This window comes from Bombina bombina, chromosome 2 (genome assembly GCF_027579735.1).
Source record: "Bombina bombina isolate aBomBom1 chromosome 2, aBomBom1.pri, whole genome shotgun sequence".
In the NCBI taxonomy this organism is placed as follows: Eukaryota; Metazoa; Chordata; class Amphibia; order Anura; family Bombinatoridae; genus Bombina; species Bombina bombina.
In genome coordinates this window covers 442,755,183-442,770,860 of record NC_069500.1, presented here as the reverse complement: position 1 = coordinate 442,770,860, position 15,678 = coordinate 442,755,183, and the positions used below count along the sequence as shown (strand labels likewise).

The 15,678-nt window shown below is 37.7% G+C and overlaps 1 protein-coding gene across 1 annotated transcript in view; it reads right to left on the bottom strand.

The window, feature by feature from the left end:
* SCARF2 (scavenger receptor class F member 2) overlaps positions 1–15,678 on the bottom strand; it is a 401,315-nt gene that overhangs the window by 198,864 nt on the left and 186,773 nt on the right. Inside the window, exon 3 of the mRNA XM_053702070.1 lies at positions 9,534–9,635. Coding sequence (XP_053558045.1) covers positions 9,534–9,635 — 102 coding nt within the window. The remainder of the gene's footprint in view (positions 1–9,533; positions 9,636–15,678) is intronic.

Genomic DNA, 15,678 nt, shown 5'->3' with positions numbered 1-15,678 from the left:
CCATAACTTATCACCCAATATCGCTAGCAGTCTCTTGACAAGCCACTAACTTTATTCACACTACAGATTTTTTTATTCCTGTTATTTAATCAGAAAGAAAAGATGGCTATACGCAAGAGCCAGTGCCACTACTGTGTCATTATATAGCACTGGGTGTTATTATACTGATGCAGATACCACTGACCCTATAACCAGCCCTTGGCTGGCTATACGCAAGAGCCAGTGTCACTACTGTGTCATTATATAGCGCTGGGTGTTATTATACTGATGCAGATAGCACTGACCCTATAACCAGCCCTTGGCTGGATATACGCAAGAGCCAGTGTCACTACTGTGTCATTATATAGCGCTGGGTGTTATTATACTGATGCAGATACCACTGATCCTATAACCAGCCCTTGGCTGGCTATACGCAAGAGCCAGTGTCACTACTGTGTCATTATATAGTGCTGGGTGTTATTATACTGATGCAGATACCACTGACCCTATAACCAGCCCTTGGCTGGCTATACGCATGTGCCAGTGTCACTACTGTGTCATTATATAGCGCTGGGTGTTATTATACTGATGCAGATACCACTGACCCTATAACCAGCCCTTGGCTGGCTATACGCATGTGCCAGTGTCACTACTGTGTCATTATATAGATCTGGGTGTTATTATACAAATGCAGATACACATCCAGTATTTCACGCAGGCTTTATTTATTCCATAACTTATCACCCAATATCGCTAGCAGTCTCTTGACAAGCCACTAACTTTATTCACACTACAGATTTTTTTATTCCTGTTATTTAATCAGAAAGAAAAGATATACTAAGGTTGTGGCGGACACTGCAAGGGCTAGTCACGGACACCAGTGTACGTGTACGGACACCTTTCCTATCCCTGCGGCCATGGTCATAATCTGCACTTAAACATTAGCACTTAAGTGGTTAGGAACCAGTTTCCTCACCATGACATATTTAATGGCACACCAACTGGCTGTTTCACTGCCTACCCATATAATGAAGTATTTTGAAGTGCACTCTCTCAAACAGAAATGGATGCATTTACCAGGGTGCCAGAATGCTGTAAACAAACAAAGTAATGCTAGTAGATGGCACTCACTGGGTTTGTGTGTAGAATCAAATCAATTCCTTTAATGCATAGAATGTTATGTTTCAGGGAAAGGAATTGATTTGATTCTACACACAAACTCAGTGAGTGCCGTCTACTAGCATATGTATGTATATATGTTTTTTATTTATTAAAACTTGATTTAATTAGTATTGTTCTTTACAATTAAAGGGACAATCTAGTCAAAAGTAAACTTTCATGATTTAGATAGGGCATGCAATTTTAACCCTTTGAGTGCTAAGCACTTTTCCACCTGGGTGCTAATATTTTCTATGTTTTTTTTTAAAAGAAATTATTTTTTGAAAAAAAAAAATTTAACTTTTTTTTTTTTTTACAGACCCCCAAGACTTACACTGTTGGAAAGGTTAGGCGATTACCTTTCCAACAGTGGGTCTTGGGGGTCTGTAGCTGCTTAGATGCCTGAGATACAGGCTTCTAAGCAGCATGCCCCCTCCTCCTATACTTAACATTGTTAAGTATAAATAAAGTTGCACGGTGACGTCATCACGTTATTGCGTGTGACGTCACCGCGCATCACGTGAAGCCCCGGTGATGCCTGTCACTCTACAGGCACGATCGCCGGGGTAGGAGCAGTTAGGAGCCCCCAGATCTCCCTCAAGGTGGGAGAGTGCTCATGACGGCTCTGAGCCGTCATTAGCACTCAAAGGGTTAAACAACTTTTCAATTTACTTTTATCATCAAATTTGCTTTGTTCCCTTGGTGGTATTTTTGAAAAGTTAAACCTAGGTAGTCTCAAACTGATTTCTAAACCGTTGAAAACCGCCTCCTAGCTCAGAGTATTTTGAAAGTTTTTCACAGTTAGACAGTACTAGTTCATGTGTGTCATATAGATAACATTGTGCTCACTCCCGTGGAGTTATTTAGGAGTCTGCACTGGTTGGCTAAACTGCATGTCTGTCAAAAGCACTGAGATAAGGGGGCAGTCTGCAGAGGCTTAGATACAAGGTAATCACAGAAGTAAAAAGTATATTAATATAACTGTGTTGGTTATGCAAAACTGGGGAATGGGTAATAAAGGGATTATCTATCTTTTTAAACAATAAAAATTCTGGTGTAGGCTGTCCCTTTAAATAAACTACTAATGAAAAACACTTCTTTGTATGAACTAGTATAACCAGGATAATAAATAAAGGCATTTACTTTCACATATGTATTAAGTAATGTCTCTGCTATGCTTTTAAAAACGTCATGCCATTCAGAATACCCCTGTGTGTTGTTCTCAATGTCTGCCTTATATGTGCAAAGTACAGCAATAAAATATACAAGGATATAACTCCCCTATTTGTGTAAGATTCACAAAAACTATTTACAAAGTTGCATTAGCTGCATTATCCTATTGAGAAGCAAAGCACGTGCATCATTTTTACTCAATCATTTTATGCATGGTCTTCCCTTTATAAATTCAAGGAAAAATAGGGCTCAGTTTATAAAGCTGTGAATGCAGCTTTGTGTCCCTTTCTGTACAGACTCGCTCATGCCTGCAACTGTAGGAGGTCATAAGACATCTGCTTCCTAACCCCATGGCTTATTAAAAACATCCAGGACTTATCCATCCAGGATGACAGACAAGCCCTGCTATCTCCCAATTGGTTACAAAAGAGAAGGGGGTGGGGCTACCCAAGTGATTACTACAGTAATATTAAATTACATCATCACATGCTGCCTCACTCCACCTGGGAACTGTGTCTGCACATAGTTCTTTTCTGTGAACACATTCCCAATTCAATTCAAAATAATCAGGAGATTTTTAAGCAAGACCAGCCCAGTTATATAAAACATGGTATTAAAATAAAGTAGTTAACTTGAGCATACTGGCTGAAGTTAACTAAATGGAATTCTATGAAAGTTCATTAACAAAATTCATAGTGAAAAAGCAGCTGAGAACATTGTGGTAACAAAATTCTTGCAACTACTTAAGACAGTTCTATTACCAAAAAAGTACATTTTTACTATCCATTTATAGTAACTAATGTAAAAAAACTGCTTTCATAAAACAAACAGCTACATAATGCCTATTAAATATATCCACAGTGCACTGTATTGTATGCTCAGCAATGTGTACCTTACAAAAAGCAAAACCAGATCTTTCATTGGCTTGAGCTACTCTAAACATGAGGGAAGGAAATGTTCCTTACATCCTTTAAATTATTGGGTTCTCTATTAGTTCACAGTCAGTGAAACAGTAAAATGCACTTAATCAGCAATTTAATAGCTAAGCATTTCTGTTTAATTTTGCAGGCGCTGTATTTTGGTTTGTGAGGAGAAATAAAAAGAAATTGATCCAGTGAGAAGGATTTTAAAATTTAGAGCTATTTTTGTAATACAATTATAGTGAGAGGTTATGAAAAAGTGAAAACAAAGAAAATAAAGGGAAATGATTAGTAATTAAATGTACAGAAATAGATACTTAACTGTAATATATATATACTGTATTTATATTTACAGTAATTGCACTAGGATGAGATGTGAGACATTTCAAGTGGAGCTTGAGAAAAATAAAAAACTATTACAGACATCCCGACTCTCCCGGAAGTTCTAGGAGTCTCCTGCATTGAAAAAGCTGCTCCCTGACACATGCAAATCAAACACAATCTCCCGGAAATAGCGGTGCCAGAGAAAATCAAATTTGTGACTGCAATTTTCATTTCTACCTCCTAAGTGTCACTGTTCAGTTATAGCTCAATGTAAATAGTTACTGTGTTCCTCTTTTCTCCCCCTTCCTGAGCTCTAGTGCAGTGTGAGACATAGCAGCAGACCTGATATAGTTGAGTTGTGCAGACTCCCATACTTTATATTGTGCAGACTCACAAACTTTATATTGTGCAGACTCCCATACTTTATATTGTGCAGACTCTCAAACTTTATATTGTGCAGACTTCCATACTTTATATTTTGCAGACTCCCAAACTCTATATTGTGCAGACTCCCAAACTCTATATTGGGCAGACTCCTAAACTCTATATTGTGCAGACTCCCATACTCTATATTGTGCAGACTCCTATACTTTATATTGTGCAGACTTCCATACTTTATATTTTGCAGACTCCCAAACTCTATATTGTGCACACTCCCAAACTCTATATTGGGCAGACTCCTAAACTCTATATTGTGCAGACTCCCATACTCTATATTGTGCAGACTCCCATACTTTATATTGTGCAGACTCAGTCCCATACTCTATACTGTGAAGACTCCCATACTCTATATTGTGGAGACTCCTATACTCTATATTGTGCAGACTCCCATACTTTATATAGTGCAGACTCCCATACTTTATAGCTATAAGATGGTAATATATATTTATACGTGCAAGGTTCATCTTGTCTTTTTTATTTAGATGTGTATTTTTTTTTTCTCACATACTTTTTGTGATAACATTTTAGACTATTTCATAATCCGAGCACTGAGGAATTCTGAATTGGAGTGCTGGGGGTACAATAGTGAGGTACAATACAGAGGTGGTACAGTGAGGTGGTACAGTGAGGTACTATAGTGAGGTGGTACAGTGAGGTACTATACAGAGGTGGTATAGTGAGGTACTATACAGAGGTGGTACAGTGAGGTACTATAGTGAGGTGGTGGTACAGTGAGGTACTATAGTGAGGTTGGCACGTAGTGAGGTAGTATAGTGAGGGGGGGAGCACCGCCCTAAAATGAGTTTTTGGAGGTTGGGATGTCTGCTATTACTAAGTACAGTACAATACAATATAAAATACACCAGACAAAGTTTAACAAACAAATACAGAGGGAATTGAGGGCCCTGTTCCCATGGAAACTTACAATCTAGATAGATAACTCTTCAACACAGAATATCATGGGAATGAAGCAAATTTGATAATAGAAGTAAATTTCCTAATACCAGTTCCTCTCCTCCATTGCTATCCGCCATGAACCTCCTTAGAATAAGAAATAAAGAAATGTAAAGTGGTGCGCAAATCTAACCCCTGCACATATACTAATCTGCTCCCATAAAACAGATAACAAGTTTGAGAAGGATATACACAAAAGATAGGTTTGTTTGTATACGTGCGCTGACAGCTGGGGGATATGGTTAAAAGTGGGTGTATCTATAATAATAAATGCTATGTATAGAAAAAAATGTATTGTTTATTAAATAAAAATAAATCTCATAAAATGTACTATACACTTATATGTATTAAATAAAAATATCAATATAATAAAATGGTGATATTCACTTACATATGACCGGTCATCTAAATGCTAACTTATCTTATAAATATAAAATCTAGAAGCGATATAAACATTACCACCTTATATGTCAAAAATAGCAAATAAAACAATATAAACAGTTTCACCTTGTGTATCAATTATGGCAATTGTTTGGCACTCGTATGCTTGGTTACCATATAAGCTAAATCTTAAATGATATGCTACTAATAAAAACTAATAATTGGTGAGTCTAAGGATGTTTAAAGCCCTTTTGTTGTGGCTAGTAGATAAAATCTTTTTTTCTCATAGACAAACTGATTTGCACAATGTAAAAGTCCATTAATAAGGATCCATGTAAAATTTCTTCGTTAAAATCCTTATTTGAAAATTTTATAGGATTGTATTTTGTGCGATTGCAACTTGTAGGAAATGTCAATTGTAGATATTAGTCAATTGTAGGTGCTAGTCCACACAAATAATGAAGTTAACATGTTATAATTATACTTCCAATTGCTGGATATGTGATTTTGTTATTGCCGAAAAGATTAACCACACTCACGGGCTGTTACACCTCCGTGTGCCTACCTGCATCTAGTTGGTTACTTGCCGTATAGTGTAGCAGGGCACAGGTGTCTGTACAGCTCTGTGTCGCTGGTTTCCCGGGTCAGTGACGTCACTCACTGTAAGTAGTTCCGCTTGGTAAACTCATTTTTATATTGTTTTATTTGCTATTTTTGACATATAAGGTGGTAATGTTTATATCACTTCTAGATTTTATATTTATAAGATAAGTTAGTATTTAGATGGCCGGTCATATTTAAGTGAATATCACCATTTTATTATATTTACAGGACTTCTCTCGTGCAGCACCAACCCTCTGGACTTCCTCAAGCTGTCAGACTTGCCCCTAACCTCTCCTCCTTTAAACGTTCCATAAAGACCTTTCTGTTCAGGGAATCCTATCAGCCGACTTATTAACAAACTAACTTCACTTAACTAACAGTTGCCCTCTATCTCCTCACTACTATCATTCTCACCTTTGCAGTCCCCACCTCCTGTTTCCCATCCTCCTACCCATCTAGATTGTAAGTTCCAATGGGAACAGGGCCCTCAATTGCCCCTGTATTTGTCTTATCGTATTGTTTCTCCATTGTACTGTTATCCTTGTACCCATGGGCAGCGCTGCGGAATCTGTCGGCGCTTTATAAATAAATAATAATAATAATAATACATATAAGTGTATAGTACATTTTACGAGATTTATTTTTATTTAATAAACAATAGATTTTTTCTATACATAGCATTTATTATTATAGATACACCCACTTTTAATCATATCCCCCAGCTGTCAGCGCACGTTTACAAACAAACCTATCTTTTGTGTATATCCTTCTCCTTAGAATGTAAGACTAAGAGCCCACTGCTTGCAGATCACCTTCACAAGAGTTGACTACAACAGTGCGACTCTAGACAGGGCCCTCTACAAAAAAAAAACAAATAAATCTTACTGGGAAATTGCATATGCATGGATAATACATTAATATATCATTATTATTATTATCAGTTATTTGTAGAGCGCCAACAGATTCCGCAGCGCTAAATTTATACATTATTAGCAGAAAAATTAAAGGGACATGAAAACTAAAATGAAACTTGAAATGAAATTTTAAGAGACTTTTCAATGTACTTCTGTTATCAAATGAACTTTGATTGTATGTTATGTTGGCAGGTAGGCTTAGGGGTTGTACACTACAGGGAGATATCCGGGGACTGCTGGTTACACACATATGCGTCTTGTCATTGGCTCACCAGACATGACCTGTTATATCCCTGAAGTACATTTCTGCTGTGGACCTGACATTAAAGAGATAGAAAGGTCAACATTGAAATGGATGAATTTCATTTTTAAATAGAGGTATTATTGCAATATACTTCCATTAGCAAAAATGCTGTTTTTCATTGGCATATGCATATATGCTGTGAGAGCCCATGCACCTCCCTTGGAGAGTCATTAGTGATTTATTTGACACAAATTAAGTCTTCACAGATGCAATATACACTAACACCAGCTCTCTGAGCTTGAATACTGGTGCACAGGGCTTCACATCATATGTGTATATGCTGATGAAAAACAGTAATACATTTAACAAGAAGGAGTTTTAATAATTGAAAAATATAGCAAAAAATGGTTATATTTAAAATTAAAATGCACCCATGCATATTTTAATTTTGACCTTTCTATCCTTTTAACTATGTATTTAAGCCAATGGCAGGGGGTTAAACACTTTACAGGGAGTGCAGAATTATTAGGCAAGTTGTATTTTTGAGGATTAATTTTATTATTGAACAACAACCATGTTCTCAATGAACCCAAAAAACTCATTAATATCAAAGCTGAATATTTTTGGAAGTAGTTTTTAGTTTGTTTTTAGTTATAGCTATTTTAGGGGGATATCTGTGTGTGCAGGTGACTATTACTGTGCATAATTATTAGGCAACTTAACAAAAAACAAATATATACCCATTTCAATTATTTATTTTTACCAGTGAAACCAGTATAACATCTCAACATTCACAAATATACATTTCTGACATTCAAAAACAAAACAAAAACAAATCAGTGACCAATATAGCCACCTTTCTTTGCAAGGACACTCAAAAGCCTGCCATCCATGGATTCTGTCAGTTTTTTTATCTGTTCACCATCAACATTGCGTGCAGCAGCAACCACAGCCTCCCAGACACTGTTCAGAGAGGTGTACTGTTTTCCCTCCTTGTAAATCTCACATTTGATGATGGACCACAGGTTCTCAATGGGGTTCAGATCAGGTGAACAAGGAGGCCATGTCATTAGATTTTCTTCTTTTATACCCTTTCTTGCCAGTCACGCTGTGAAGTACTTGGACGCGTGTGATGGAGCATTGTCCTGCATGAAAATCATGTTTTTCTTGAAGGATACAGACTTCTTCCTGTACCACTGCTTGAAGAAGGTGTTTTCCAGAAACTGGCAGTAGGACTGGGAGTTGAGCTTGACTCCATCCTCAACCCGAAAAGGCCCCACAAGCTCATCTTTGATGATACCAGCCCAAACCAGTACTCCACCTCCACCTTGCTGGCGTCTGAGTCGGACTGGAGCTCTCTGCCCTTTACCAATCCAGCCACGGGCCCATCCATCTGGCCCATCAAGACTCACTCTCATTTCATCAGTGCATAAAACCTTAGAAAAATCAGTCTTGAGATATTTCTTGGCCCAGTCTTGACGTTTCAGCTTGTGTGTCTTGTTCAGTGGTGGTCGTTTTTCAGCCTTTCTTACCTTGGCCATGTCTCTGAGTATTGCATACCTTGTGCTTTTGGGCACTCCAGTGATGTTACAGCTCTGAAATATGGCCAAACTGGTGGCAAGTGGCATCTTGGCAGCTGCACGCTTGACTTTTCTCAGTTCATGGGCAGTTATTTTGCGCCTTGGTTTTTCCACACGCTTCTTGCGACCCTGTTGACTATTTTGAATGAAACGCTTGATTGTTCGATGATCACGCTTCAGAAGCTTTGAAATTTTAAGAGTGCTGCATCCCTCTGCAAGATATCTCACTATTTTTGACTTTTCTGAGCCTGTCAAGTCCTTCTTTTGACCCATTTTGCCAAAGGAAAGGAAGTTGCCTAATAATTATGCACACCTGATATAGGGTGTTGATGTCATTAGACCACACCCCTTTTCATTACAGAGATGCACATCACCTAACATGCTTAATTGGTAGTAGGCTTTCGAGCCTATACAGCTTGGAGTAAGACAACATGCATAAAGAGGATGATGTGGTCAAAATACTCATTTGCCTAATAATTCTGCACACAGTGTATGCTAGCAATAGTGCAAAAATAAAATTAAAGCAGTTCTTTTTCGCACTTTTACTTCCCTTTAACCGACTACTTGACATCGTTTTTTTCTCTTTTATAACAGCAAGGAGGTTTTTTTTTTTCTCTTAAAACTGGAAATGTTAACAAAGTTTAAGCTTTTTCCTCTCCTCTGTGAGTCTGTCATTTGGTTTTAAATGATTACTATACACCAACTGAAAAATGGGTTATATCAATAATCGAGGTGATGTATTTATTTATATAAGTGATTTAGTCCCATGAAAAATGTAATCAGTGTCCAAATCTCCCCATTGTCACATGAATATATTTTAAATAAAGTTTTATTGAGAAAACACACACAAGAAATTACTAACTTGTTTCACAATTTGCACCAAAGTATCCATGGCGACAACGGCATTCGTTCGGTCGAACACAAACTTCATTTTCTTTACAAGTAAAGTTTCCTTCACATATAGCTGAAAAACAAAATAATGACAAAATAATATGAAAAAACAATATTGAAGTGTTGCAACCCAATTCAGTTCCAAATCTCGTTTATAAAAAGAGCGCTGGCATTCCAAACTGTGCTGTATATTGCATTATTGCACCACAGTTGTACCTTTATACAAACACAAAGGGTGATACATTTGTTTGAAACTCCAGACATTCAGAATACTAAGCAGCCAATTATAAAATAATTTTAGGAGACTAGTAATGATTTTTTACAAAATGATGAAAGCCCATTACATCAAGAAGATAGCTAGGACTAGAATTTTAGAAGCCACGACTTCCTGGATCCAGGGATCTCTCAAGCCCAGCTATAGAGTTTACAATAATTTCCGTTATCTTAGTCCCCTATTAAGGTTTCTACCAGCAAGTATGTTAACAGCATGGCTGTTAAATGTAAATAATACGGAATAAATATAGAAATAGACCCTGTTATGGTTAAACTTCTGCTTAGTGTGTTGGAATTAAATTTTTAAATGAGCATTTAAAATCATGACTAAGGGTGTATTACCCGAAACGTAGTTATTTTTGAACCTGATCCTTTTTCAATGATAGAATAAAGGATTGAAAAGACATCGGTGGTGCGGCTGTTCCTTTGTGTGCTATTTAAAATCAGTCCTAGCAGTTGTAGTTTACGATTGAACTTGTACAATTATATTTCTAAAATTATGCTTATTAACTCTATAGTCATTTTAGTAGAGTAACGCATTTCACATTTTTAGGAAATAATAGCATTGCTAGTAACTGATAAGATGTGTGAAATGCTTTAAAGGGACAGTCTACTCCTATTTTTTTATTGTTTAAAAAGATAGATAATCCCTTTATTACCCATTTCTCAGTTTTGCATAACTAACACTGTTATATTAATACACTTTTTACCTCTGTGATTACCTTGTATCTAAGCCTCTGCAGACTGTCCCCTTATTTGAGTTCTTTTGAGATTTGCATTTTAGCCAATCAGTGCTGACTCCCAGGTAACTCCACGTGCGTGAGCACAATGTTATCTAAATGGCACATATGAACTAACGCCCTCTAGCTGTGAAAAACTGTCAAAATGCCCTGAGATAAGAGGCAGCCTTCAAGGGCTTAGAAATTAGCATATGAGCCTACCTAGGTTTAGCTTTCAACAAAGAATACCAAGGGGCCTATTTATGAAAGGCCTGTCTGACATGATCCGACATGCATTCAGCATTGCACCAGCAGCTCTTGTGAATTGCTGGTGCAACACCGGCCCCTGCAGATTCGCAACCGCTAGCAGGGGGGTGTCAATCAAACCGATCATATTCGGTTTGATTGACAGGTTATGGAGCAGCGGTCAGGTTATGGAGCAGCGGTCTTTAGACCACTGCTTCATAACTGGTGTTTCTGGCAAGCCTGAAGGCTCGCCAGAAACACGGGGCTTCAAGCTCCATACGGAGCTTGATAGATATGCCCCCAAGAGAACAAAGAAAATGTGATAATAAAAGTAAATTAGAAAATTGTTTAAAATGACATGCCCTGTTTAATTTTGACTTGACTGTCCCTTTAAAACCTGAATACAATTTAATTGTGAACTTAAAACATTTCCTAGACTAAGCATTAAAACGTGTAACTACATAAAGATATCATCTGCCCTAGATCTGGCAACTTAGCATGGGTGGTACTGAAAGGAAATTGCTTCACTCAATGACTTAAAATCTGTCTATGGAGCATCCTGATATTAATTATCTGCCAGAAAGTCAATTTGCAGTGGTGCTGCAGTAAAATCAAGTATTGTTAGGGTGAGCTGGAAAGCATAAATCATTTTGTGGAAAAATTATAAAGGAATGTAGAGGGAAATAGTTATAGGCTTTCAGGACAGTAAGGTCTTTCTGTCAGCTAACCTGATTTACACATAAAGCTAATGACTATAAGCTTAATTGCCTCTCTCAACTTGAGATATTTATGCTCACAAATAAAAAGTTAGTCATAAATAACATTAGGCAATTCAAACAATTCACAATGTCTGGTGTATTTTAGATTTTTAAGCCTTAATCTTAACCTCCATCCTTAAAAATAAATTCATGCACTTTGACTGGATAAAACAATATGAGCCTGGATAACAGCTGTTAAATGTGTAGGAAAATATTTGTTACTATTGCATTTAAAAAATTGAAAATTATTATAGATGCTGACGCATATAAACATACACACATAAACCAGTATTATTATTAAAGGGACCGTAAACACAATTTTTTCGTTCATGATTCGGATAGAGCATGCAATTTTAAGCAAATTTCAAATGTACTCCTATTATCAATTATTCTTCATTCTCTTAGTATCTTGATTTGAAAAGCAGGAATGAAAGCTTAGGAGACATTCCATTTTAAGTTCAGCACCTGGGTACTGCTTGCTGATTGGTGGCTAGATGTAGCCACCAATCAGCAAGCACTATCTCATACATTTTATACATTAAAGTAATTAGAAACACATTCAGGGAAAAACAGTTTTACAGTATACTGTCCCTTTAAGGCACATTAAACTGCTGGGTACAACTACAGTAGCCTGGTTACTACTCAACACAATATTGTTTTTTTCCTCCTGAACCTGCAGCTCTCTTTAAAGCTGTTCTCTTATTTTAACTTATTACAAAGCCAGTTGCCAGAGCTCTGCATCTTTATAATGGGCGCCGCCCAGCATCCAAACATCTTCACACACTCTCTTAATTTGAGAAAAGTAAAGAGAAACCCTGTATGAAATAATCAGAAGAAAGGGTTGTGTAACCCCCATGGAGGCTAATTGGAGAAGTCATCTTGATGTAATTGGGTTGGACTACATGGTTTGTGGAGAGAGGAAGACATTGGAGTGAGCTTCAGTAAGCTATATTTCAAGACCAGAACATGCAAGGAGAAACTCCCACTCTCCCTCCCTTTAAATGTGACTTGGTTTGTATGACTCAGCTTGTGGAGCAGTTTGCCTACTTGGTGACTTTGGTCATAGCGGGGACTGTTGGGACCTCCTGTTTGATTGGTACAAGGGTGTGTTTCCTATTGGTTTTATGGAAGGGTATATTTTGCGGTCAGGCAAGCACCATGGGAGTTTTTATGTAAATGTGTGGCAATGTTATGGCTATTTTATTTATTGTGTTTTCAATAAAGTCAAGCTGCGGCCTTTATAACTAAGTGTATTTGTCTCAGTGTATTTATTTGAGTGAAATGTAGTGCCTAATATTGGAGTGAATATAAATTATTTGTGGTGACAATTAGGGGACAAATACCCCCTACTCAGACCAAAATAACACTACAAATATAATTATCTTGATTTTACATAAGAGAGCATGAATTTATCACATTCATTTATATTTTTTCACATTCCAGCAACTTGGATTATTAAGTATTTGTTGAGAATGCAGCACCAACATAATTTTTAATATATATATTTTGCTGAAGGAAAACCCTGCATAGTATAAATCATATTGTAATCATTTAGACCTTATAGTATGCACATAAAGATTTCTTTTTATTAAGGGCTATTCTGGTGTTGTAAGTCCTGAAGGGCTACAGCCCACGCATAAGCCATCATACTGCTGACAGTCAAGCTACAGCAGATGGAAGGAGGCCGCAAGTTAACCTTACATTCAGTGGGGCAGGAAGTAAGACCTCTGATTGGCTATACTGCACTTAGTGCTATACTAGAAACAAATAGCTTGAAGTAAAGATCAAGCAAGTCAGTAAGCTAAAAAGGTGCAAACAGAGATACACAACTTGTATTTATTTAGTGTTTTAATTTCTTAATGACATACCCATTCTTTGTAATGCAATATTAATATACAATGCAGATTATAATATTGTATAGGGTCCCTTTATTTTATTTTGATGGTGTAAATACATATTATGTATTATGAAATGTATTTTAATTTTTTATCCAAATTGCAATTATATGAAAACTGTAGCAAAAAATATATATTTTTTTATACACTATGGGGCCGAATTATTAAGCACTGTATGGTGCCTATTACATCTGTTTCCGCGCGGGCCTATATGCTCGCCGGAAACAGCAGTGGTCTTAAAGGGACAGTCTACACCATAATATTTATTGTTTAAAAAGATAGATAATCCCTTTATTACCTATTCCCTAGTTTTGCATAACCAACACAGTTATAGAAAACATAATTTATGCTTACCTGATAAATTCCTTTCTTCTGTAGTGTGATCAGTCCACGGGTCATCATTACTTGTGGGATATTAACTGCTCCCCTACAGGAAGTGCAAGAGGATTCACCCAGCAGAGTTGCTATATAGCTCCTCCCCTCTACGTCACCTCCAGTCATTCGACCAAGGACCAACGAGAAAGGAGAAGCCAAGGGTGTAGTGGTGACTGGAGTATAATTTAAAAAATATTTACCTGCCTTAAAAAACAGGGCGGGCCGTGGACTGATCACACTACAGAAGAAAGGAATTTATCAGGTAAGCATAAATTATGTTTTCTTCTGTTAAGTGTGATCAGTCCACGGGTCATCATTACTTGTGGGATACCAATACCAAAGCAAAAGTACACGGATGACGGGAGGGATAGGCAGGCTCTTTATACAGAAGGAACCACTGCCTGAAGAACCTTTCTCCCAAAAATAGCCTCCGAGGAAGCAAAAGTGTCAAATTTGGAAAATTTGGAAAAAGTATGAAGCGAAGACCAAGTTGCAGCCTTGCAAATCTGTTAAACAGAGGCCTCATTCTTAAAGGCCCAAGTGGAAGCCACAGCTCTAGTGGAATGAGCTGTAATTCTTTCAGGAGGCTGCTGTCCAGCAGTCTCATAAGCTAAACGAATTATGCTACGAAGCCAAAAAGAGAGAGAGGTAGCAGAAGCTTTTTGACCTCTCCTCTGACCAGAGTAAACGACAAACAGGGAAGACGTTTGTCGAAAATCTTTAGTTGCCTGTAAATAAAATTTAAGGGCACGAACTACATCCAGATTGTGCAAAAGACGTTCCTTCCTCGAAGAAGGATTTGGGCACAAGGATGGAACAACAATCTCCTGATTGATATTCCTGTTAGTGACTACCTTAGGTAAGAACCCAGGCTTAGTACGCAGAACTACCTTATCCGAGTGAAAAATCAAATAAGGAGAATCACAATGTAAGGCTGATAACTCAGAGACTCTTCGAGCCGAGGAAATAGCCATTAAAAATAGAACTTTCCAAGATAACAACTTTATATCAATGGAATGAAGGGGTTCAAACGGAACACCCTGTAAAACGTTAAGAACAAGGTTTAAACTCCATGGTGGAGCCACAGCTTTAAACACAGGTTTAATCCTGGCCAAAGCCTGACAAAAAGCCTGAACGTCTGGAACTTCTGACAGACGCTTGTGTAACAGAATGGACAGAGCTGAGATCTGTCCCTTTAAGGAACTAGCGGATAACCCCTTTTCTAAACCTTCTTGTAGAAAAGACAATATCCTAGGAATCCTAACCTTACTCCAAGAGTAACCTTTGGATTCGCACCAATATAGGTATTTACGCCATATTTTATGGTAAATCTTTCTGGTAACAGGCTTCCTAGCCTGTATTAAGGTATCAATAACTGACTCAGAAAAACCACGCCTTGATAAGATCAAGCGTTCAATTTCCAAGCAGTCAGCTTCAGAGAAGTTAGATTTTGATGTTTGAAAGGACCCTGAATCAGAAGGTCCTGTTTCAGAGGTAACGACCAAGGTGGACAGAATGACATGTCCACCAGATCTGTATACCAAGTCCTGCGTGGCCATGCAGGCGCTATTAGAATCACTGATGCTTTCTCCTGTTTGATTCTGGCAATCAATCGAGGAAGCATCGGGAAAGGTGGAAACACATGAGCCATCCTGAAGGTCCATGGTGCTGTCAAGGCATCTATCAGGACCGCTCCCGGATCCCTGGATCTGGACCCGTAGCGCGGAAGCTTGGCGTTCTGTCGAGACGCCATGAGATCTATTTCTGGTTTGCCCCAACGTCGAAGTATTTGGGCAAAGACCTCTGGATGAAGTTCCCACTCCCCCGGATGAAAAGTCTGACGACTTAAG